The 26,677-nt window shown below is 42.8% G+C and overlaps 1 protein-coding gene across 1 annotated transcript in view; it reads left to right on the forward strand.

Annotated features, from left to right (window-relative positions):
- Window positions 1–26,677, forward strand: part of LOC126199449 (uncharacterized) — an 89,038-nt gene that overhangs the window by 17,097 nt on the left and 45,264 nt on the right. The window contains exon 2 of the mRNA XM_049936368.1: window positions 15,240–15,424. Coding sequence (XP_049792325.1) covers window positions 15,240–15,424 — 185 coding nt within the window. The remainder of the gene's footprint in view (window positions 1–15,239; window positions 15,425–26,677) is intronic.

A 26,677-nucleotide genomic window follows, 5' to 3' on the forward strand; every position in this document is an offset into this window, starting at 1 on the left:
GCCTGCGTGCAGCACGCACCTGTGTCTCCTGCAGTGTTGGAACGTACGGGCGTTCGCATTCGAGGTTATCGACGGATCAGAGTCAAACACCTCACTGTTCACTTGGACGTCTCCGTTGAAGTGTTGACACACTCGTCCACCAGTTCGGGTAATCAAAGGTGCATGCCCGCTGGTTTCCCCGCCGCGTAACATAAGACCATAACCAGCAACGAAAGACCATCTGTGAGGAATTGCTTGAACGTTACGAGACTGATAGTAACAATTTTTTTTCGAATTAGTATCGAAAAAATGGCAATCCTTGGAGTGGTACCACACCATCTCTCCTCCGAAGAAAAAGTTCAGTGCCAGACTGTAAAGCAGTGGCGACGGTCTTCCAGGACTCTTAGGGGGCTATTCTGTTTGATACTCTCCGTCATTGCTTAGTGATCAACTTTGAAGTGTATTGTGGTATCGTCAGGAAACTGAAGAAGCAACTTCAGCGTTTTCTTAGACACAAAAACGCAAACAGACTTCTCCTTCAGCATGACAACGCAGGGTCTGACGCAAGTCTGCACACCAGAGAGGAGCTCACAAGACTTAATTCAACTGTTCTGCCTCAGCCTTTCCTACTGCCTGGATCTCGCAGCTTCCATCTGTTCGTCCCAACGAAGAATGCAATCCCCGGTAGCAGTACGTGGATGATGGGGAGAGTATTGATGCAGCTCCAACGTTGACCAGTAGAGTGGTACCTATATCTACATCTACATCTGCATTTATACTCCGCAAGCCACACAACGGTGTGTGGCGGAGAGCACTTTACGTACCACTGTGATTACCTCCCTTTCCTGTTCCAGTCGCGTATGGTTCGCGGAAAGAACGACTGCCGGAAAGCCTCCGTGCGCGCTCTAATCTCTCTAATTTTACATTCGTGATATCCTCGGGAGGTATAAGTAGGGGGAAGCAATATATTCGATACCTCATCCTGAAACTCACCCTCTCGAAAGCTGGACAACAAGCTACCCCGCGATGCAGAGCGCCTCTCTTGCATAGTCTGCCACTTGAGTTTGCTAAACCGTAACGCTATCACGCTTACCCTGTGACGAAACGCGCCGCTCTTCTTTGGATCTTCTCTATCTCCTCTGTCAACCCGACCTGGTACGGATCCCACACTGATGAGCAATACTCAAGTATAGGCCGAACGAGCGTTTTGTAAGCCACCTTCTTTGTTGATGGACTACATTTTCTAAGGACTCTTCCAATGAATCTCAACCTGGCACCGGCCGTACCAACAATTAATTTTATACGATCATTCCACTTCGAATCGTTCCGTACGCATACTCCCAGATATTTTACAGAACTAACTGCTACCAGTGTTTGTTCCGCTATCATATAATCATACAATAAAGGATCCTTCTTTCTATGTATTCGCAATACATTACATTTGTCTATGTTAAGGGTCAGTTGCCGCTCCCTGCACCAAGTGCCTATCCGCTGCAGATCGTTCTGCATTTCGCTGCAATTTTATAATGCTGCATATTCTCTGTATACTACAGCATCATCTGGGAAAAGCCGCATGGAACTTCCGACACCATCTACTAGGTCGTTTATATATATTGTGAAAAACAATGGTCCCATAACACTCCCCTATGGCACGTTAGAGGTTACTTTAACGTCTGTAGACGTCTCTCCATTGAGAACAACAGGCTGTGTTCTGTCTGCTAAAAACTCTTCAATCCAGCCACACAGCTGGTCTGATATTCCGTAGGCTCTTACTTTGTTTATCAGGCGACAGTGCGGAACTGTATCGAACGCCTTCCGGAAATCGAGGAAAATGTCGTCTACCTGGGAGCCTGTATATAATATTTTTTGGGTCTCATGAACAAATAAAGCGAAGTGGGTCTCACACGATCACTGTTTCCGGAATCCATGTTGATTCCTACAGAGCAGATTCTGGGTTTCCAGAAATGACATGATACGCGTGCAAAAAACATGTTCTAAAATTCTACAACAGATCGATGTCAGAGATATAGGCCTATATTTTTGCGCATCTGCTCGACGATCCTTCCTGAAAACTGGAACTACCTGTGCTCTTTTCCAATCATTTGGAACCTACCGTTCCTCTAGAGACTTGCGTTACACGGCTGTTAGAAGGGGGGCAAGTTCTTACGCGTACTCTGTGTAGAATCGAATTGGTATCCCGTCAGGTCCAGTGGACTTTCCTCTGTTGAGTGATTTCAGTTGATTTTCTATTCCTTGGCCACTCATTTCGATGTCAGCCATTTTTTCGTTCGTGTGAGGATTTAGAGAAGGAACTGCAGTGCGGCCTTCCTCTGCGAAACAGCTTTGGAAAAAGGTGTTAAGTATTTCAGCTTTACGCGTGTCGTCCTCTGTTTCAATGCCATTATCATCCCAGAGGGTCTGGATATCCTGTTTCGATCCACTTACTGATTTAACGTAAGACCAGAACTAGGATTTTCTGTCAAGTCGGTACATAGAATTTTACTTTTGAATTCACTGAACGCTTCACGCTTAGCCCTCCTTACGCTAACTTTGATATCGTTTAGCTACTGTTTGTCTCAGAAGTTTTGGCTGCGTTTGAATTTGCAGTGAAGCTCTTTGTTTTCCCAGTAGTTTCCTAACTTTGTTGTTGAACCAAGGTGGGTTTTTCCCGTCTCTCACAGTTTTACTCGGCACGTACCTGCGGACATGTAGATCCTCACAGTAAGGTGGCGTAAGGCCGTCACATTCAATGGAGATGATGTTGAAAACTAGTTTTTTGTAGCCAAAAAAGTCGGGAATAATAATGTGTATTGGAATCTTGCATAAAACCAACCTACTTTCAGAAAAAAAATACGTTGCATTACAATTTGAATACCCATCGTGTCATGATCGCTAACTCGATGTACTCGATGACGTTTGGGGTGAGCAGCTGGTCCTCCTTCACTACCATGCACGATGTTTCAGTTGGGCACCTGCTAGACATCGTCAGAGTTCGGAGACAGAAGACTGTTTTTGACGTCTCACCTGAAGAAGCCTAGTGTGTGTCCAGATGAAACTTGGTGCTTGTTGGCAAACTGTTGCGATAAAATGGGTAACAGCGTACAATGAAATATAATGAGCAGTTACAAATGCGGTCAGATATGTATTTTATATTGCGTTCGTCTAGTGACCGCATTTTCTGCAGCTGGCAGATGTGACGCCAGGCTGTGGGAGCAGAAAGGGGGCTCTGGGAGCCAGCAGCGTGCACCCTGATTTTTGTGATCAAGAGAGCTGCATCTTTCGGATATAATAGGAACCTATGACTTCAATAATGCGCTCACCACAGATGGAACTTTTACTTCGACCTGGCAGCAGTTATTATTTTAAAACTCAGAACTTGATACGACAGCTGGCTGAACTCCTGATATATCATCGAGTATTCAGAACGCCAGAAAATTTTCAAATTCACACTAAGTCAAAATGTTAATATACAATGTCTATTTGTGGCTTTTTATATCTTTTTAATACTGAAATTTAGGTTATCGTTGTTACCTTAACTGTTGTTATGCGAAGAGCCACGAAGATTACATTTACGTACGTCTGTACATCTCTTTATATTGACTGTGTTATCTGTGCGTCTCCGACTGGTCATTCGTCTTCCCCTTTTAACAATAGTGTTGAGACAGGCACTGCAGTTCAGTTTACACAACGTATTCACCTATATCTACACCTACATCTACACGCATACTCCGCAAATCACACTTAAGTGCGTGGCAGAGGATTCATCGAAACCACCTTCATACTAATTCTCTATTATTCCACTCTTGAACAGCAATGCTTCTCCTTGTTTTATTGTGATAATCGTTTTTTCCTATCTATGTCGGCGTGAACAAAATATTCTCGCATTCGGAATAGAGAACTGATGATTGAAATTTCCTGAGAAGATCCCGACCCAACGAGAAACGTCATCCCAAATCCTGTTTCAAGGTGACACTTATTTCTCGATGATCTAAAATGTGTTGCTGTTTTTGAACTTTCTCGGAGGATTCCGCTAATACTATATGGTAAGGATCCTACACCGCGCAGCAGTACTCCAAAAGAGGACGGACAAGCGTAGTGCAGCCAGTCACTTTAGTAGATCTCTTGCATCTCCTAAGTGTTCTGCGAATAAATCGCAGTCTTTGATTCACTTTCCCCTCCACATTTTCCAATTCAAGTGTTTTTTCATTCTAATTACTAGGTATTTAGTTGAATTTACAGCCTTTAGATTTTACTGATTTGTCGTGTAACCGAAGTTTAACGGATTTCTTTTAGCACCTACGTGGATGACTTCACACTTTTCATTATTTACCGTCAATGGCCAATTTTCGCGCCATACCGATATCTTTTATAAATCGTTTTGCACTTTGTTTTGATGTACTGATTATTTTACTAGACGATAAACGATAGCATAATCTGCAAACAACCTAAGATTGCCGCTCAGATTGTCTCCTAAATCGTTCATATAGAAAAAGAACAGCAGAGAACCTACAACTACTTTGGGGAACGCCACAAATCACTTCTGTTTTACTGGATGACTTTGCGTCAATTATTATGAACTGTGACCTCTCTGACAGGAAATCCCTGAGCTGATATTCCATAAGCACGAAATTTTTCAAGCAGCTTCTGAGGTACCGTGTCAAAAGCCTTCAGGAAATTTATAAATATAGAGTTAATTTGAAACGCCTTGTCAACAGCGCTCAACACTTCGTGTGAGCAAAGAGCTAGTTGTGTTTCACAAGAACGATGTGTTTTAAAACCGTTTTGACTGTGTGTCAATAGATCGTTCTCTTCGAGGTAATTTATAATTTTCGAACACAACATACGTAACAAAATCGTGCTGCATATCGACGTTAATGACATAGACCTGTAATTTAGTGGCTTTTTTTGAAGATTGGTATGACCTGTGCAACTTTCCAGTCTTTGTCGAGCAAGCGGTTGTATAGGATTTTTAAGTATGCAGCTGCAGCATCAGAATATTCTGGAAGGAAACTAGTTGGTATACGGTATGGACAGGAAGACTTGACTAAGATGTGTTACTGCTTCAATAAGGAAGGCTAAGTATGTTTTCCCTTTTTTCTCTCTTGTTTATTTCAAGTTATTCTTCATAATGGTGACATTGTGTGATTAGTGCTGAAAACCTGTCTACTAATTTAACCTGGAAATTCATAAGAGAATATGATTCTAGTTTTATGCCGTGAAATGTTACTGCTTTATATGATATCTGGCCTGCATACGAATAAAGTCAATCTCATTTAATTTATTTAAGTTTCGGAATACAAGGTCTTTTGCAACATGCAACGGAATAGTAAAATGAAAGGAGGGTTTGCCAGAATTAGTGAAGACAATACTGAAATTAGAGTCCTCACTATAGACTGAAAAGGGGGGGGGGGGTGTAATATAAGTTACCCTATGCCTCGATTAATCGTAAGCTCAACCCAGGTACGGTTACTGGGGGTAGTATCAAGATTTACTGATTTGTCTAATAAAACCTACATAGTAGTATCCATCAACTTCACTGGCCAGCATGCTTATCACCCATTAACACGGGTTTGTATCTAAGAAGCGGCCCTTAAATCAGCGTAATTTCAGTATTTATTAAATGCATCGGAGAACTCGGATGATAAAGTGCGACTTCCCGATAGGTATGGGAGGAATTGGAAAGATGACGCACCAAAGGGCAATCGATTGGGGAATATAAAAACTGTTCTCTCTCATTGCTGGAAAAATTACAGTTCCATATATCATGGCATGTAGAATACAGAGTCCGTTGAATGGAAACTGAGATTATGAATCTTGAGAGCGCATTAGAATACCTACAGATTTAGAAATCGACTGTGGATGTGTTTCTCGACAATACCTACAGATTTAGAAATCAACTGTGGATGAATTGCTCGTCAAAGAGAATCACTCTTATACATATAGTCGCAAGGTATTTGTGAAGCTCAGGATGGTATCTTTCTATAATTATCAGGACTCTGCAACCAAACTCCACACGGATAATTCCATTCACGAACACTCGTTGGCACTCAAGACACGCAGGGAAGGTTAACGAACAAAAAATGCACCATCTCACGAAAATTAAGAAATATGAAAAATTTAACAGGCATACAAGCAGTAGTTCTATTTACCAGTTCCTTGTCTACATTTTAAACTTTGTGGATTTACTCTGGGATCGTTTGGATGGGGGAGGGAGGCGGGGGGGGGGGGGGGACACGTGATGGACTGAAGTTCAAATTCTCTTTAACTCCGGAAAAATCCAAAAGTGGACATTCAGTGGAGTCATGTGACTCTACCTTCTGAAAAACACAGCTAAGCTCCACTAGCACATTGGGGCCACGTGACAGGCACAAGAATTTACATGAATTCGGAAAAATCTGAAAGTAGACAAATAAGGGACTTTCTGCCCTCTGTCAGTGTTCGTCCGAATCTATAAACAGTGATCTACCTTTCTCACAGCACATTTAAGCTCTAATAGCTCATCACGGCACGGCTAAAAATTAAGTTGCGTGCTTATGGAATATCGTGTCAGTTATGCGACTGGGTTCCTGGTTTCCTGTCAGAGAGGTCTCCTTTCGTAGTAACTGAAGGGAAGACATAGACTAAAACAGAAGTGATTTCTGGCCGTCCCCAAGGTAGTCTTATAGGATATCTCCTGCTCCTGATCTATATAAACGCCTTAGAAGACAATTTGAGCAGCCTTAATAGGTTTTTTTCCAGGTGATGCTGTCGTTCATCGTCTAGTAAAATCATCAAAAGTTCAAAGCTAATTGCAAACTGATTTAAGTAAGGTACCTGTATGTTGCGAGAACTGACAGTTGACCCTAAAAGGGAAATTCTGAGGCCATCCACATGAATACTAAAAGGAATCCGTTAAACTTTGGTTACACGATAAATCAATCAAATCCAACGGCCGTAAATTCAACTAAATACCTAGAAATTACATCTACAAACAACTTAAATTGGAAAGAACACATAAAGAATGTTGTGGAGAAGGCGAACCAAAGACTGTGTTTTATTGGCAGAACTCTTAGAAGATGCAACAGATACTAAAGACACTGGCTACACTACGCTTGTTCGTCCTCTTTTGGAGTACTGTTGCGTGGTGTGGTATCTTTACCAGGTAGGATTAACAGAGTACATCCAGAAAGTCCAAAGAAGAGCAGCATGTTTTGTATTATCGAGAAATAGGGGAGAGTGTCACGGACATGTTACACGATTTGGGGTGGAAATCATTAAAACAAAGGCATTTGTCATTGCGTTGGGATCTTCTTACGAAATTTCAGTCACCAACTTTCTCCTCCTAATGTGAAAATGTTTCTTCTGATGTCGACCTACATAGCCAGATAAGATCAATGTAATAAAATAAGGGAAATTAGAGCTAGCACGGAAATACAAAGTGTTCGTTTTTCCCCGCGCTGTTTGAGAGTGGAATAATAGAGAATTAGAGTGAAGGTGGTCCGATTAACTATTTTTCAGGTACTTAAGTGTGATTTTCAGAGTAACCATGTAGATGTAGATGTGGAAGTAGACGATATGGATCCCCAAACACACAAGCAGAGACCTAATGTTTTCCACATTAAACATGACTCCAAAATGAATCACGGCAATAAATCTAATACTACATAATCTGAAAAGCCACGTAATGTGCAGTCCCGTATGTGATGTGCAGATGAGCAGAGCCAGCAAATATCACACCAACATTCAGAATGAAGTTGGATGCATATGCCCATTTACATACAAGTCTATATTTCTAGTCAGGTCGGTATGTCATCATCACCGCAGCAGCAAGAAGAGAGTGTCTCTGCAAGCAGGCCACGAGGGCCACGCGAAAACGAACTCTCCCGCCTACCTTCCTTAGTGGCTGGTTTGCATCAAAGATAACACGAGCCGTCAAGAGAAAATGTGCAGTTTCCACACAGAGATGTACTACCTATGAATCGCTAAAATCAGTGCGGTACAATTGGCGTTAGGTTGAAATCAGTCGATTTGCTTGTGGTTAACAGACTGATTTGTAATGTATCTCGAGGCCTACGTTAGGTTGAAAGATGACAATATGGTTGGCGAAGCCAACGAACGTGAGTGCCTGATAAAGGCAGATGTAACGGTTGACCTGTAGTGTAGCCTATGTTTACACTTTCACGCTATTTAACCAATTTCAGCGAAATGATAGTTCTACCAGGGGAGACTGGGGCTAGTTGTTACACGAGATGACTTCTTACACACGAATTTTGAATTAACTACTGATAATAGCGCTCTTTCCTCTGGTAGCACCTGATAGTACAGTTATCCTGCCGAACTCGCGTGCGCGGGCTGTCATAATTAGAAAGACTGCAAGAGAAAACATTTTCTCTCCGTTTATTTGTAATTTTTTTCTTCCATTAACATTTTTTAACACTTTGAAGATCGGCTGCTTGAAGGCATATTGGATCAAGAGGACTGGCCATTTAATGTCAATAATTATAACATTATTGGCACATGTGTAGTTGATATATCTTCAAGAGCAATATGTACTAAAAAAGGACCAGACTTCAAGATTTATTTTTCAAACTCACTCTAGTTCTTAGATAGGTTACAAAGCTTAGAATAATGATTGCAGAAAGAATTATTATCCATCGAGAAGAAAGTATGAGGCGATTTATTGAGGAGATTGTTCCTGTTAGGGGTCCAAAATTTCTTGCTCACTCAACAAACTCGATGCATTTGTAGCAGAATTACGGCGGACTCGAGACGTAACAGAAATTATGTCAATATGATGGCATTTTGGCTCAACCATCATGACAGCAGCTCTTCCATTCGCTAACATTTCTTTCGAAATTATTCTAGGAACTGACAACAGAAGGCACTACGCCGGCCGGAGTGGCCGTGCGGTTCTACGCGCTACAGTCTGGAGCCGCGAGACCGCTACGGTCGCAGGTTCGAATCCTGCCTCGGGCATGGATGTGTGTGTTGTCCTTAGGTTAGTTAGGTTTAAGTTCTAGGGGACTGATGACCTCAGAGCCATTTGAACAATTTAGAAGGCAGTACCTGTCAAGGGACATGTAACGAGAAGTCCGTACATTGTTCTCACATAAATGAGTCCAGGTTTCGAGCAATAGGTGGCTCGATCATTGAGGAAATCGCAGCACGAGGTACACTCGGGCGCTGTCTTTTCAACATAGCGATGCGGCCCAATCTATGTCTGCGCTCGGTCTCCAAAGTGTTAGTTACAATATAGCCTTTTGTATACTAGTGCAAGTGCTGTAATTTAAAAGTCTTAACTTCAGCTGAGTGATATAATATTTAAAATTTTTCTACAGTTGAAAATTAATGCTTATCTGTTACCTTGTATAAAATGGCAGTCTATCGGAAAATTTATTGTAATTTCTTCGGGGTTGGTTCTTAAGTTATAACAATCTGCCCTGTGTCACATGCAGTTTCTTATTACGTTTCTTATTGTGAGAGCAACATGAGAAACTACAAAAATGACAAACAGAGCACAATGTCGAAAGGTACACATAGCAAAGTGGCAAAAAAGTAGTGACTGCTTCCCCACCGAGAAACGCCACTAATGAACAGCGAATAAATTTCATGATGCTACGGCAAAAACGAAGTTATCTCTCATTGTAAGGGAGAAAACGAGCCCAAAGACAAAAGGGCATAAGATAAATGTGTGACGAGACAGAGAGACTGACTGACTCTGTATTGAGTGAGCTCAGCCCTATTACAAATCAGTGCAACCAACAAAAATATATCAGTGTATTACGTGTGGAGAACGGGCTCATGATTGTTGTGCAAACTTTGATAAATATAACATTTGCACTGTTAAAGCTCTGATAATGAAACAGAAGTTAGTTTATCAGAATAGGGCCCCTTGAAAATGTCAGATTACTAGTAATTTGTGAAAACAAAACAGACTTTGTTTTACTATTGCACCTAAGAGAAAAACAACAATAAATGATACATAAGTACCCATTTTTGATCAGTTGCTTGGTAGGTTACAGTATTTGTAACAACCTACTACTGTAACAACCAGCCCCGTTGTGCGTTAACTTGTTACGATGCGTATAACCAAAATTAATGCCAAGTCAGTGAGAATCCAATAGCTGATCATGAGGAACATATTACTATGGTGCCACATTCTAAGATATTTCGCAATAAAATACCTTCTTGTACAAAAATTAAAGAAAAAAATTATACGCTCATGCTCATAAATTAAGAATAATGCTGATACATGGTGAAACAACGCTCTGGTGGGCGGTTTGCGGGTTTAAATCACCTCGGGGTATTACCATGCGATGCATTTGACCTGCGGTCGTCGTACGGTGGCGTGGAAGCAGTTCACATACGCAGAGGTGTGTTTGTGCATGTTAGAGTACGGTGCAGTCAGTAAGTGTGCAGGCGTTTTCAGACGTGCTGGTGGTGACTATGTGTTGAAACTGGTTCAAAGAACACATATTGATGACGTTATGAGGCGACTGGACGACTGGAGGCTGGTCAAACACAGCAGGTCGTAGCACGGGTCCCCCGTGTGCCACGAAGTGTGATCTCGAGATTATGGCAACGATTCCAGCTGACAGGAAACGTGTCCAGGCGCTACAGTTCGGGACGTCCACAGTGTACAACACCGCAAGAAGACCGATATCTCACCATCAGCGCCCGCAGACGTCCACGGAGTACTGCAGGTAGCCTTGCTCAGGACCATATCGCAGCCACTGGAACAGTTGTCTCCAGACACACAGCCTACAGACGACTGAACAGACACGGTTTATTCGCACGCAGAGCTGCAAGGTGCATTCCACTGTCCCCTGGTCACAGAAGAGCCCGTAAAGCCTGGTGTGAAGAACACAGTGGTCCCAGGTTACGTCCACGGACGAGTCCAGGTGTAGTCTGAACAGTGATTCTCGCCGGGTTTTCATCTCGCGTGAACCAGGAACCAGATACCAACCCAATAATGTCCGTGAAAGGGACCTGTATGGACGTCGTGGTTTGATGCTGTGGGGTAGGATTATGATTGGTGCACGTACACCCCTGCATGTCTTTGACAGAGGAACTGTAACAGGTCAGGTGTATCGGGACGTCATTTTGCACCAGTATGTCCGCCTTTTCAGGGGTGCAGTGGGTGCCACCTTCCTCCTGATGGATGATAAAGCACGGCCCCGCCGAGCTGCCACAGTGGAGGAGTACCTTCAAACCGAAGTTATCAGGCGAATGGAGTGGCCTGCCTGTTCTCCCGACCTAAACACCATCGAGCACGTCTGGGATGCTCTCGGTCGACGTATCGCTGCACGTCTTCAAACCCCTAGGACACTACAGGAGCTCCGACAGGCACTGTTGCAAGAATGGGAGGCTATACCCCAGCAGCTGCTCTACTACCTGATCCAGAGCATGCCAACCCGTTGTGCGGCGTGTGTACGTGTGTATGTTGATCATATCCCATATTGATGTCGGGGTACATGCGCAGGAAACAGTGGCATTTTGTAGCACATGTGTTTCGGGACTGTTTTCTCAACTCAAAAATGGTTCAAATGGCTCTGAGCACTATGGGACTTAACATCTATGGTCATCAGTCCCCTAGAACTTACAACTACTTAAACCTAACTAACCTAAGGACATCACACAACACCCAGCCATCACGAGGCAGAGAAAATCCCTGACCCCGCCGGGAATCGAACCCGGGAACCCGGGCGCGGGAAGCGAGAACGCTACCGCACGACCACGAGCTGCGGGCTGGTTTTCTCAACTTATCACCAATACCGTGGACTTACAGATCTGTGTCGTGTGTGTTACCTATGTGCCTATGCTATTAGCTCCAGTTTTGTGTAGTGCCACGTTTTGTGGCACCACATTCTGCAATTATCCTTAATTTATGAGCATGAGTGTAATTACTAGCCCCGGTCTCCTACTCATTTTAGTGTACTAACCCAGCAGACATGTGGGTGGCTTCATGTCTTTGAGGTGGAAAGTGCCTATCGTTTTGTCTATGGTTGTGATCGTTTTGCTTTCGAGTGCCTGACAACAAATCTCAGTATTTCTCATTGTTCACTGGGACTGCTCTCAGACATGCAGCAGCCTCCTATGTACCGATGACACGAGCATATCGGTTCTTAGTTTCATGTTCCGAGCATCCTTTGTGCGATTAATCTTAATTATGTGTAATGAGTCATTTTACTTTCACATCGCTAGAACAAGCAGAACATTTACGCGGCTATCTTTGAATACGGATGTGAGTAAATATTTCGTATCCACTACGTTTCACAGATACGGAAAATTCAAATTCTGCTGCGGAATGGATGGAGTTCTCGAGAAAAAAGAATTTCAGCTTTTTTTCATATTTGTATTTTCTGTCTCCCCCCAACCCCCTCCCCCAATGAACCTTGGACCTTGCTGTTGGTGGGGAAGCTTGCGCGCCTCAGTGATAAATATAGCCGTACCGTAGGTACAACCACAACGGATAGGTATCTGTTGAGAGGCCAGACAAACGTGTGGTTCCTGAAGAGGAGCAGCAGCCTTTTCAATAGTTGCAGGGGCAAAGGTCTGGATGATTGACTGATCTGGCCTTGTAACACTAACCAAAACGGCCTTGCTGTGCTGGTACTGCGAACGGCTGAAAGCAAGGGGAAACTACAGCCGTCATTTTTCCCGAGGGCATGCAGCTTTACTGTATCGTTAAATGATGATGTCCTCCTCTAGGCTAAAATATTCCGCAGGTAAAATAGTTCCCCATTCGGATCTCCTGGAGGGGCTCCTCAGGAGTACGTTGTTATCATGAGAAAGAAAACTGGCGTTCTACGGATCGGAGCGTGGAATGTAAGATCCCTTAATCGGGCAGGTATGTAAGAAAATTTAAAAAGGGAAATGGATAGGTTAAAGTTAGATATAGTGGGAATTAGTGAAGCTCGGTGGCAGGAGGAACAAGACTTCTGGTCAGGTGAATACAGGGTTATAAATGCAAAACATAGCGGTAATGCAGGAGTAGGTTTAATAATGAATAGGGAAATAGGAATGCGGTTAAGCTACTACAAACAGCATAGTGAACGCATTATTGTGGCCAAGGTAGATACGAAGCCCACGCCTGCCACAGTAGTACAAGTTTATATGCCAACTAGCTCCGCAGATGAAGAAATTGATGAAATGTATGATGAGATAAAAGAAATTATTCAGATAGTGAGGGGATACGAAAATTTAATAGCCATGGGTGACTGGAATTCGATAGTGGGAAAAGGAAGAGAAGGAAACGTAGTAGGTGGATATGGAATGGGGGTAAGGAATGAAAGAGGAGTCCGCCTGGTAGAATTTTGCACAGAGCATAACTTAATCATAGCTAACACTTGGTTCAAGAATCATAAAAGAAGGGTTGTATATATGGAAGAAGCCTGGAGATACTGAAAGCACTCAGATAGATTATATAATGGTAAGACAGGGATTCAGGAACCAGGTTTTAGATTGTAAGACATTTCCAGGGGCAGATGTGGACTCTCGGGACCTGTTGCTGTGATGACCGGGCGTGAGTCATGCTTCGGTAGCTCAGTTGGTAGAGCACTTGCCCGCGAAAGGCATAGGTTCCGAGTTCGAGTCTCGGTCGGGCACACAGTTTTAATCTGCCAGGAAGTTTCATATCAGCGCACACTCCGCTGCAGAGTGAAAATCTCATTCTGGATATTAGGACGTGTTTTTATAAAACAGGTATGCCTCTTCATATTTAAAGAGCACAAATGCACATTCATGTTAGTAATACTTTTCATTAGGGTCTATTTTATTGTTTTAAGCTGTAGACAATCTGCTAGCGTGATTGTGTTTTTCCCATATTGTGCTGCACGTCTGAAGATGGTCATTATAGATCGAAACCGGCAGATTGATGAGAAAAAAATTTGTGACCATACACGTGAAGTAAAGGAAATCTATTCTATATTCAGATCACTGTTCAATTCGCGACCATTTCGCAGCTTGTGAAATTGTCTTCGATTGATCCAGGCAAGGACGTGCCCTTGATCGATCCCCAGAGGAGAGTCGCGCTCACGCTGTAGTCCGCTCTCTCCTGGACACGCAGCTTCTACGTTTGCGATCAGGTGGACGAATCACAGCGATAGCGACTTCTGAGGAATGCGTGTTCCACTTCGCCTTTTCTATTAGTGCTCAGCCGTAATTAACTCTCAGACATGCAGTACTACAGAAATTCTCAGTACGTGGTGGTAGTCAGCGTCAGCCAATGAAATGATTAATAATCCGACAGTGAATCGTAGACAGTAATTTAATATAAATATACGTCTACGAATATTAACCCGCCAGGGTAGCCGAACGCGCTAACGTGCTGCTTCCTGGACTCGGGTAGGCGCGCTGACCCCGGATCGAATCCGCCTGGCGGATTAACGACGAGGGCCGGTGTGCCGTCCAGCCTGGATGTGGTTTTTAGGCGGTTTTCCACATCCCGATAGGTGAACACCGGGCTGATCCCCGCGTTCCGCCTCAGTTACACGCGTCGCAGACATTTGCAACGCGTTCGCACTATTTCACGATTTACACTAGACGCAGACATTAGGGGTACACTGATTCCGTCCTGGGGGTACGGGATGGCGGCAGGAATGGCATCCGGCCATCCCTAACACTAACACTGCCAAATCCGTTGTAACCACGCCGACCCTGCGATCGCTGCGGGACTACGGCGTAAGCGAAAGGAATAAGTCTACGACTATTCAATGTATGATGGCGAAAGCTTGCGCCTTACACACTTTTCGTTGGTGTAATACCTCTAGCTGTAAAGAACTAAATATGTAGTGTCTTTTTGAAACTGAGAGTAAGATCATTCACAGAAAACGAAAGAATATTACTTTCAAGAAAATGATTTACAATTTCCTCTGTTGCTCTATGTATATTGAGGCTGATCACAATACTACTTTCATCCGCAAAAAAAATTTTAATTCTGCTTTTTGTATGCTAGATAGAAGATTGTTTCGTATATGACAAACAATAGAGGGACTAAGGTTCAACCTTTTGAAATTCCATAGAGGTGATATTCCCCCCCCCCCCCCTCATCTACTGAGACCGCTGGCTTTGCCTATGCCAGCTTTGTGCAGCATTATTGTAATAATATACTGGACTTTTCCTTGAGACGTTTTCTTGCTCAATTCATGTAAAACAGGGCCCAAAAGTACATGTGTCCCTCAAACCTTCCATTTAAGATGTCTTGTCGAGCGGTAATTAAATGCAGATTTTGTTCATCTAGATTAGAACGTATCAGAGGCCTCTGTTTTTTGTGGCAGTAGCTGATCCTCGGTTTGGCCCTGCCGGCCAACGTGCAGGGCCAGGACTACACGGTGGGCGCGACCATGAAGATCGACTACGACCTGCCCAGCAATGCGACACAGCTGTTCGGTCAGGCGGCGGAGCGGGCCCTGGGCAGGCTCACACGGTGGCAGCTGTACGCCACCGCCGAGGCTGCACTGTCCAGGTGAGGAGAGCCATGTCCAGCTTCACCAAGTCTGCTTTAGGAATTTAAAACTCTGCAACGACAAAAGGCAGAGCTAAGCACTATCTGTCGGCGAATTAAGGGAGCTATAAAGTTTCATTTAGTTGTACATTTGTTCGCTTGAGGCGCTGTTGACTAGGTGTCAGCGTCAGTTGATGCTAAGATGGCGACCGCTCAACAGAAAGCTTTTTGTGTTATTGAGTACGGCAGAAGTGAATCGACGACAGTTGTTCAGCGTGCATTTCGAACGAAGTATGGTGTTAAACCTCCTGATAGGTGGTGTATTAAACGTTGGTAGAAACAGTTTACAGAGAATGGGTGTTTGTGCAAAGGGAAAAGTTCTGGACGGCCGAGAACGAGTGATGAAAATGTAGCACGCATCCAGCAAGCATTTGTTCGCAGCCCAGGAAAATCGACTCGCAGAGCTAGCAGAGAGCTGCAAATTCCACAATCAACTGTATGGAGAGTCCTACGAAAAAGGTTAGTTATGAAACCTTATCGTCTGAAATTGGTTCAAGCACTGTCTGCAGCTGATAAGATTAAAAGAATCGATTTCTGTGATTTTATCCTTGCTCAAATGGAAACAGATGAATCTTTCGTTTCAAAGATTGTGTTTAGTGATGAAGCAACTTTCCACACTAACGGGAAAGTCAACCGTCACAATGTCTGTATATGGGGCACTGAGAATCCGCGGGAAACAACTCAGTATGAACGTGACTCGCCTAAGGTGAACGTTTTCTGTGCCATTTCAGCCAATAAAGTTTTTGGTCCCTTTTTCTTCGAAGGTGCTACTGCAACTGGACTACAGTATCTGGAGATGTTAGAGAATTGGCTGTTCCCTCAGCTCGAACAAGAAGCACAACAATTCATATTTCAGCAGGATGGAGCGCCACCACATTGGCACTTATCTGTCCGTAACTACCTTAACGTCAACTACCCGAGGCGATGGATCGGCCGCCAGGCAGCCCGTGACAGAGCACTTCATCACTGGCCTCCAAGAAGCCCTGATCTTACACCCTGTGATTTTTTCTTATGGGGGTATGTTAAGGATATGGTGTTTCGGCCACCTCTCCCAGCCACCATTGATGATTTGAAACGAGAAATAACAGCAGCTATCCAAACTGTTACGCCTGATATGCTACAGAGAGTGTGGAACGAGTTGGAGTATCGGGTTGATATTGCTCGTGTGTCTGGAGGGGGCCATATTGAACATCTCTGAACTTGTTTTTGAGTGAAAAAAAACCTTTTTAAATACTCTTTGTAATGATGTATAACAGAAGGTTATATTATGTTTCTGTCATTAAATACACATTTTTAAAGTTGTGGTATTCTTTTTGAATCACCCTGTATTATGTTTATACTGTGTCGTGTCTTGGACGTTCGCTTAGTTTTTCTAATCTGACGTAGTGTACACTGCCCGACAAAAAAAGAGAAGCACGCAGAAGACATGCTCTGGTGTCTTCGTACAAGTACGCACCTCCAATGGGGGTCTATACGATTAGAGTTTCAATTTTCTGTGAGAAGTAGATTGGCCACCGAGTATATTAGTGTCGTGAGGGTTTAGTGTTATTAGAGTGGTAGTGTTGTTACTAGAGCCGAAAGGCTGTTAACAATGTCAGATATTGAGTAATCACTGTGAAGGACATGAAGATCACGCATACTCGCGTGAGACAGCATTATCAGCAACTGACATACTTTGAAATGGATCTCCTTCTAGGTCTCCATTTGGCCATATGGTCCAATTGGAGAAAATCCAGATTCGTGGGGCATTTGGATGTGACAGTGGCTCGATGTTGGAATGCAGGGGACGTGGAGCAGGCGTACTCGCCCTCAAGATCGACCATCTCTGACCTCCACAACGGAGGACAGCCGTATTGCGCACCAAGATTATTGTCACCCTTTCACACCTGCACGTGCCAAAGGAGAACAAGTAATGGATTCCCTGCACCATTCTGTGTTGTCCCATACCACTAGTCAGAAATGGAGCAGCAGGATTAGAGGATTATCGTCCCATGTATAGGCAGCTGTTAACACAAACTGCTGCGTTTTGAGTGGTGTCACAGCCGGGCAGCGTGGACTGCTGACGGATAACGTCGCATTGCGTTCAGCGATGAGTTGTGGTTCTACACGATCTCGGACGACCATCTTCGGCGCCTATGGCGATGACGTGTGGAGACGTCCCATTCTTCCAATGTTTTGGAGAGGCGTAGCGTTGTACTCCTGGCGTCATGATATGAGCAACCCTCGGGTATGACTTCAAGTGACGGCTGTTTGTTATTCAACAGGGCAACGCTCGTCCACTCATGGCACGTGTGTCTATCACCTGATACTGAAGAACTCCCGTGGCTAGCAAGACACCCAGATCTGCCCCCAAAAGAACATATGACGGACCAGCTCGAATGTCAACTCCGCCCGAGTGCCAGTAACGGGGGTGTCGAGCATTATCTGCAATTGTTGTGGGTCAGATTGCCTCAGTAAACGATACAACGGCTCTATGGCGATCTGCAATTGAATCAGCACACACACTCAGTCCAGAGGGGAAACAGTGTCGCACTGATATGTGGGCCCTGCAAATTTGACTTTATTTTGTAATCGCTGAAATAACCTCACAACGCCACTTAACCTCATGAAGTTTCATTTCGTTACCTCCTCTCCCTCTGGGACCTTCACTTTTGTTTTAGCAGACAATCTGATCACAAGAGTACGAAATCTTTGTTGTCTCACATCCAGTGTACAAGATTAAACGGAAATCCACGGGCTAAATTTCCAGCTGTCGTTCAGGAATGTTTTCTTTTTGTTCCAGTGTACGGAACTCGTGGTCTCCGGGTCTCGTTAGCAAAGTAATAGCATAACTACGGTTGTTATTGTTACAGCAATTCCCTCTGATGGTTCTGTGAGAATACCTTCACAACAGTGAGAAAGCCTACCGTATGCAATCAGTGTAACATGGATCGCGTGTCCCGTAGGCGTCCATGTACAGGTGCAAAACACCTGTGATGTGACTACAGCCGCAGCTTAATGTCGTTTTACTGCTCTTCCACTGTATTCAGTGAATCCACACCCGAGGTGTACATCGGTCAAATTATCATCAGTGAATCTGTCCACACTGTTCCGCAAGACAGTTAACGTACAACTAACACTGCCGGGAAAACAAATCTGACTCGGAAACCGTGGTGTACTGAATGAAAGCGTAAGGATAAAGAATAAAGTGACGTTCCTATCGTCAGCAGCGAGTACCTCGAATGGATGGATCAAGTTTCTTTCCAAACAATACGCACACGACGTATCGTCAGATTTGCACCTTTTTACAGACATTTTCGCTCAAATGCAGCTACAAAAATTAGTGGCTGTAAGAATAATTATTCTAAAAGGAGCCGACGGAGACCACGGATTCCTTACACCAAAATACTTAGAAAATATTACTGAACAAAATATCAGTGTACTTCCTTTCAAATGCAAGTGTAAAATAACAATGTTTTCTGTGAGTGATAAGTAACAAAACAATCATCGTGCCCTAAAATGTTGCAGTGGTCACTTTCAAGTTTACACTAATAACGAAGAACCTTATACACAAGTGCACAGAGGTCTATGAGGCAGATTAACACCGACATTTGCTCTACTTACCTGTGTAATGCTTCAGTATGGATACTTCCGTTCTCAGAAATCTTAACATCTGCCACTTCAAAGTATACTAAATTTTACTAAAAATCAAAATGTGTTCCGAAATCTCGCTTTACAGCCAAATAGTTAAGGTCAATTTTCTTCAGCTTCTTAAACAGAACAGAGGTGACAGATTAGAAATCTTATTTCAGTTCCAGAAGGACAAATGAAATGTTATTAGTTTGACGTATCTTGGTGGTGGTGTTTCGGGTTCCGCTAAATAGCTCATGAGTCCATTGCACGCAGCAGTCGGCTACACGGGCAGCGAGGGCTGCGTGGCGTGGACTGGACGGTTTTTTAGGTTAGAAGGTCCAACAGAAACATGAAAAGGGCTTCAGTCTCAAAGGGTGCAAGTCAAACACAGGAAGAAAGTAGATCTAGGAACCACAGTATAGCAACTGTAAAATGCCGTAGTTGCGTTGGGACAAAACCAGAGCACCAAGGGCTAATAGAAAGCACTGATACTCAAATCATTATAGGCACTATCAGCTGATTGAAACCAGAGAAAAGGTCAGCCGAAAATTTTGGCAAGGACCTAACAGTGTTCAGAAATGAAAGGACGAATACAGTTGGCTGTGCCCGCATCTCGTGGTCGTGCGGTAGCGTTCTCGCTTCCCACGCCCGAGTTCCCGGGTTCGATTCCCGGCGGCGTCAGGGATTTTCTCTGCCTCGTGATGGCTGGGTGTTGTGTGCTGTCCTTAGGTTAGTTAGGTTTAAGTAGTTCTAAGTTCTAGGGGACTGATGACCATAGCTGTTAAGTCCCATAGTGCTCAGAGCCATTTGAACCATTTGAACAGTTGGCTGTGGCGTGTTTGTTGCTGTTGGAAGTAGTTTATCGTGTAGCGAAACTGAAGTAGATAGACCCTGTGAGTTAAAATGGGCAGAGACCATTCTTGGCAACCGGAATAAAATGACAGTTCCATCCTTTTACCGACCTCCCAACTCAGACGATACAATTGCTGGAAGGTTCAAAGGAAACTTGTGTCTCATTTCAAACACATACCTGACTCATACAATTACAGTTCTACACCTACCTGTACACCTATACTGTGCAAACTACCGTGAAGTGAATGGCAGAGGGTACGTCCTATTGTACCCACTACTAGGATTTCTTCCCGTTCCTTTGATGTATAGAGCGAGGAAATCATGATTGTCTAAATGCCTCTATCGTGCTCCTCAGGGTCCATAAATGAGCTATATGTAGCAGATTGCAGTATATTCCTAATGTAATCATTTAAAGCTGATTCTTGAAGCTTTTCTCGAAGACTTTCTCAGAATAATTTACTTCTGTCTTCAAGAGTCAGCCAGTTCAGTTTCTTCAGTATCTCTGTGATACTTTCCAACCTGTGACCATTCGTGCTACCGTCCTCGTATACGTTCAATATCCCCTGTTAGTCCTGTTTGCTGTGGGCCCCACACACTTGAGCAGTATTCTAGAACCGGTCACACAGGTGATCATCAAGCAATCTCTTTTGTAGACTCACTGCTCTTCCCCAGTATTTTACCAATAAACCGAAGTCTACCACCCGCCTTACCCCCGACTGAGCCTATGTGGTCATTCCATGTCATATCCCTACAAAGTGATACACCCAGGTATTTGTATGAATTGCCCGATTCCAGCAATGACTCACTGATATTAAAGTTGTAGGATAGTATGCCTTTTCGTTCTGTGAAGAGTACAGTTTTACATTTCTGAACATTTAAAGCAAGTTGCCAATCTCTGCACCACTTCGACATCTTATCAAGATCTGACTGAATATTTATGTAGCTTCTTTCAGACAGTACTGCATTACAGAGCACTGCATCATTTGCAAAAATTTACTATTAATATCGTCCGCACGGTCATTAATATACAACATGACCAGCAAGGGTACCAACACATTTCCCTGGGGCACAACTGAAGCTACTTCTACATCTGACGACGACTCTACATCCAAGATCACATGCTGCGTCCCCCTACCAAAAATCTTCACTTGATAACCCATATGATCGTACTTTTGACAGTAATACTAGGCGTGGTACTGTGTCAAATCCCTTTCGGAAATCAAAAAATACTGCATCTACCTGAATGCCTTGATCCAAAGCTTTCAGTATACCATCTGGGAAAAGTGCGAGTTGAGTTTCGCATGATCTATGATTTCGAAATCCATGGTGGGTGGCATGGGAGGGATCATTCGGTTCGAGATACCTCATTATGTTTGAGCTCAGAATATGTTCTAACGGTAAGATTCTACAACAAATCGATGTCGAAGATGTTGGACAGTAGTTTTGTGGATCACTTCTGCTACGCTTTATTGTAGACTGGTGTGACATGCCCTTTCCTCCAAGAACTGGGCACGGATTTTTGGTCGAGGGATCTACGATATATTATAGCCAGAAATTCAGTATAGAATCGGATAGGGACTCCGTCAGGCCCCGGAGCTTAATTCAGTTTTAACGGTTTCTGCTATTTCTGAACACCACTGACACTAATACTTATTTCGCTCATCTTTTCGATGAGGCTATTCTCCTTGATTTTCCTTTGTAAAAGAAAATTTGAAAACGAACATTTCAGCTTTTGCTTTGCTACCCTCAATTTCAGTTCGTGTCTCATCCGCTAGGGACTAGATACTACGTTTGGTGGCACAAACAGGTTTCACATACGATCAGAATTTCATTGGGTTTTGAGAAAGATCATTTGACAATGTTCTGCTACAGTAGTCACTGAAGGCTTCACGTATCACTCTCTTGACAGTCAAACGCGTTTCAGTCAGCATCTCTCTGTCTATAGCCTTATGCTCTGTTTTATACTTCATAATACAGGGGTAGCCGTGGTCCAGGGGTAGCGTCTTTGATTCATAATCAAAACGTCTTCGGTCCCGGGTTCGATCCCCGCCACTGCCTAAATTTTGATAAATAATCAGCATTGGCGGCCGAAGACTTCCGGCATTAGAATTCAGCCTCATTCTGGCAACGGCCTTGTCAAAGAGGGCGGAGAAGCGGATAGAGGTTCAGGGCACTCTCTTGTCCTAGGGGTGGGAAATTGCCCCTAAAGGCGGAAGAATCAGCAATGATCAACGACATGAGGATGCAGAAGGCAATGGAAACCACTGCATTAAAGACACGTAACGTGTATCCACAGGACATGTGGCCTGTAATTGAAGAAGTGTCATGATGATCTCTCCATTGGCAAAAGGTTCCGGAATAGTCCCCATTCGGATCTCCGGGAGGGGACTGCCAAGGGTGAGGTCACCATGAGAAAAAGATTGAATAATCAACGAAAGGATAACGTTCTACGACTCGGGGCGTGGAATGTCAGAAGCTTGAACGTGGTAGGGAAACTAGAAAATCTGAAAAGGGAAATGCAAAGGCTCAATCTAGATATAGTTGGGGTCAGTGAGGTGAAGTGGAAGGAAGACAAGGATTTCTGGTCAAATGAGTATCGGGTAATATCAACAGCAGCAGAAAAAGGTATAACAGGTGTAGGATTCGTTATGAATAGGAAGGTAGGGCAGAGGGTGTGTTACTGTGAACAGTTCAATGACTGGGTTGTTCTAATCGGAATCGACAGCAGACCAACACCGACAACGATAGTTCAGGTATACATGCCGACGTCGCAAGCTGAAGATGAACAAATAGAGAAAGTGTATGAGGATATTCAAAGGGTAATGCAGTATGTAAAGGGGGACGAAAATCTAATAGCCATGGGCGACTGGAATGCAGTTGTAGGGGAAGGAGTAGAAGAAAAGGTTACAGGAGAATATGGTCTTGGGACAAGGAATGAAAGAGGAGAAAGACTAAATGAGCTCTGTAACAAGTTTCAGCTAGTAATAGCGAATACCCTGTTCAAGAATCACAATAGGAGGAGGTATACTTGGAAAAGGCCGGGAGGTACGGGAAGATTTCAATTAGATTACATCATGGTCAGACAGAGATTCCGAAATCAGATACTGGACTGTAAGGCGTACCCAGGAGCAGACATAGACTCAATTCACAATATAGTAGTGATGAAGAGTAGGCTGAAGTTCAAGACATTAGTCAGGAAGAATCAATACGCAAAGAAGTGCGATACGGAAGTACTAAGGAATGACGAGATACGTTTGAAGTTTGTGATGTTACAAAATAAAAGTGATGTTGTTATTCAATGGAAAGTTGGAAATTGAGATTTAGCTTACTGTTTTATCAATCACAATTGGCGTAAGAATCATGGATTGACCATTGTCATAAAATATTGCATTATGAGATGTGATTAGTTTTTACTTGCAGTTTCGCGTGGCTTGAGGCAGTCACAACTAGCGTGCTATTGATTAAGAAATCGCATTATCGTCTTTCTAATTACTTCATGATTGTAGATACGATCATACATGGTTGTGAAGTTATTGCTATGACAAAACAATTTCCTAAGGGACCAGAAAGTTCTTAAGGGCGCAAAAACAACTGTAACATCACACAAAAGGGAAATTCAATATTAAAGCTGATGCAAGAAGACGATAAAACAGTTTTATTTTTATCAATGTAACACGCACATTCGACTGCTGATCTTGGTGTCTGTAATATTAGCAAAATGCATAATTAAAATGAAAATAATACTGAGAAGATAATAGGAATGAGCACTGCTAAATGATTCAGTATTCCCAGAACAAATATTTATTATAACTAAAACATATATCGTACCTTAAGCTTAGTACTACAATGACGGTAGATTTTTATGTCCGTATCATGTCCATTGAGCGCTCTTTTATATAGCCATTGTCTTCTTTGAGTCGCTCGTGCGTCGTCACGGTAAGTTATAACAGTTATTTACACTTCACTCAAACTTAGACATAACACGTTTTTATACGTTTAGTAAAAAATTAGATCAGACCGCCACAAATCTGCGTCCGTATTACTCAAGAAAAACAGTTGAAGTCTTTTTAGCGCTCTAGGCTTCATTTGTTCTCCAGCGAACAAAATAGTGAAGGATCGCATATCTATCCGTATTTTTCTGTTTATATTGCCGCCCAAAGACGACAAATTACATTATTTAGAAAATTCCACCGTCGCCATGCGACGCCTCATTATACATTAATCATTATTTACAAGCAAGTATTTGCCTTCTGGCTGAAAGTATTAACTACTCGTATTTGCTGTTTTAATTAAGTCAAAAATAGAGAATATCACATTGGCTCCCATGAGGAGAGAGGGAATGCCGAAGGATTACCTCGATCCTCATGTCCTCATGAGATATTCGTGATTTTTGGTGTGACATTCACATCATGTTACTGGCGTACTATGTACATAAATTGAAATTACATTTATAAACATATATCAGATATTTATCATTTTTCAAAATAAACTTTTTCATTCTTTGTTCATCAGTCACTTCATTCCATAATACCAAGATTAACATTTATGAGCATATTTAAGTTTGGTCCATATTTGCTTACAACAATAAGTGAACGTTCGTTTCGCTCTTCAGGGGATAGAATTCAGAAATTACTTTCTCTTGAGCTTAACAACTAATACATGAGTACAGTGAGTGCTTATTTTCACTAAACTAGAGTGGACAATGTTCGCGCATCTGTTGACTCATTGTGGTTCAATTACAGTTTAATAGCGTAGCACTACACTTCGTGATGCTTTCACTTTCTGTGTTAGCTGTCTACGGCGTTCATCATGCAGTACATCTGTCCTTTCCACTGTGGTGCCAGGAATTCAAGTGGCTTCCCGGGTTTTTATTTACAATATGAAACAGAAGAAGTGGAAAATTATTAGTATAACTTACAACTTATTGGATACATTTGTTAAGGATCGGGACTGGTCTGGAGTTTAGGGTCTTCCTATAGTGCACATTCATTTTCTTTGTCCATCAAGAGACATGATATAATTCATTTTAGCAGTGTTCAGGAGTGCCGGTATTAATTGCTTTAAGGCCTGAGTAATCTAACAATCTACTTCTCACTCATCTTAACTACAATTCAAGAAAATTGCTTAATTTACGTATGAAAATGTAGTCACACAAGTGTACAAATGTCTTTCCTCCAGTATGTTCGATGGAAGTCATGGCGGTTAGCAGTTTAAAGTTTGGATTGTTTCGTCACCCACACGTCAGCCACTCACAGCGGCTGCACAGTGTTGCATGAGCTGTAACAGAGCTGCTGGTCGTCGATTGCTCCTTTTTTTTTTTTTTTTTGTGAACTTCGTATCACACGAGTGCATCGATACACACACCTCGCGCGCGTTTTCCATCGGAAGAGCCGGACACTGAAGCTGCCTCCATACTTCTCTGTCAACTGCCTCCCATGAGGCTCACAGGTAAGTGACGACGAATGTTTTAGCTGTCGCTGCACTTAGAACAACACTGAACTTTGCGTTGCACCTGTTGTCGTAGCCCTGACTTCTTTTTACACATGCAGTACAACACTACCACTAATATACAGTGAACAGTAATTTTTATTATGCACGTCGCACTTTAGTGTGCATCTTCACACAGCATTCGTGCTTAGTTCCTTCGCCGATAGAGATCAATTTTGCAGGTTTCCTCCATTGCTACAGAAAGACTTATATTCTACTATTTACAAAAGATCACTTACGAGCTAATATTTACAATTAATGGTCACTCCTTTTGTTAAGTCCAGTGAACAACTGCTTTATGAATGGACATTTACTTTCACTAGTGAACCTAAAAATATTCTTTCAAACTTTCTTTTAAGGGCTCATCTCCTCATTATGAAAACTACAGGTTTCGCAACAGTTGTTGCATTTATTCTTTAGTGCACCCAAGATCATTTTCTACTGCCACGCAGCATATCTACTACTTAACGAGTACGCATTTAACGCTGAATCTTTTTTTTGTGCTTTCCTTTGTGCTTGCCAATTTTTTTTTTTTATATTTGAGGGCAGACTGGATAACAATAGGTCTCCCTCTTCGCTTCATGTACTCAGCAATCGTTCTCTGGTTGAAAAAAAAAATAGGTTAACGCGTGTCTACTATTTTTCGCATGAATGGAATTACCGACAGTTCACTGGGTTTTCGCAACCGGTCCATAACAAACATTACCAAAGCTAGCGAAGTTCATCACGCTACGTGTCTCATTTCTCATAAGCACTGCTTTGCCTCGAAGCACACGTGCCTTTTACAAGTCGACCCTTGGTCTGGGTTAATGAACCAGGATCAAAAGGAACGGGCACAAGGAAAATGGATTTCATAAGAGGAGTGTCTTAGGAGACATTTTTGCAATAAAATCTGTATGTAAATAAAATTATCATAATAAACATAGGCACATATATAAATTTCTACCTCTTTCATTACAGCATGCTTTGCTACTTCTACGTCTTACTCTGGTTATAGTCAGTATTAAGTTTAAATATCACTGCATTGCTTGTTCTTTAGATTAGCCTTCAATTAGGGTATTGAATGGTCGCTAGATTACACTACAAATCTTCTGAAGATCTTTACTTGGACTTATTTATGATACAGGGGGCTTGCTGTGTGGTTATTTGGTACCTTGATTCTACTGAAATCAATTCGTCAGCTAACATTCCTCATATACTCTTTACATTGGGCTCAGATCACAGGGAAATAGTTTACTTTCATAGCAATTAATGGCCTCGTGG

Source organism: Schistocerca nitens, chromosome 8, assembly GCF_023898315.1.
Source record: "Schistocerca nitens isolate TAMUIC-IGC-003100 chromosome 8, iqSchNite1.1, whole genome shotgun sequence".
NCBI lineage: Eukaryota > Metazoa > Arthropoda > Insecta > Orthoptera > Acrididae > Schistocerca > Schistocerca nitens.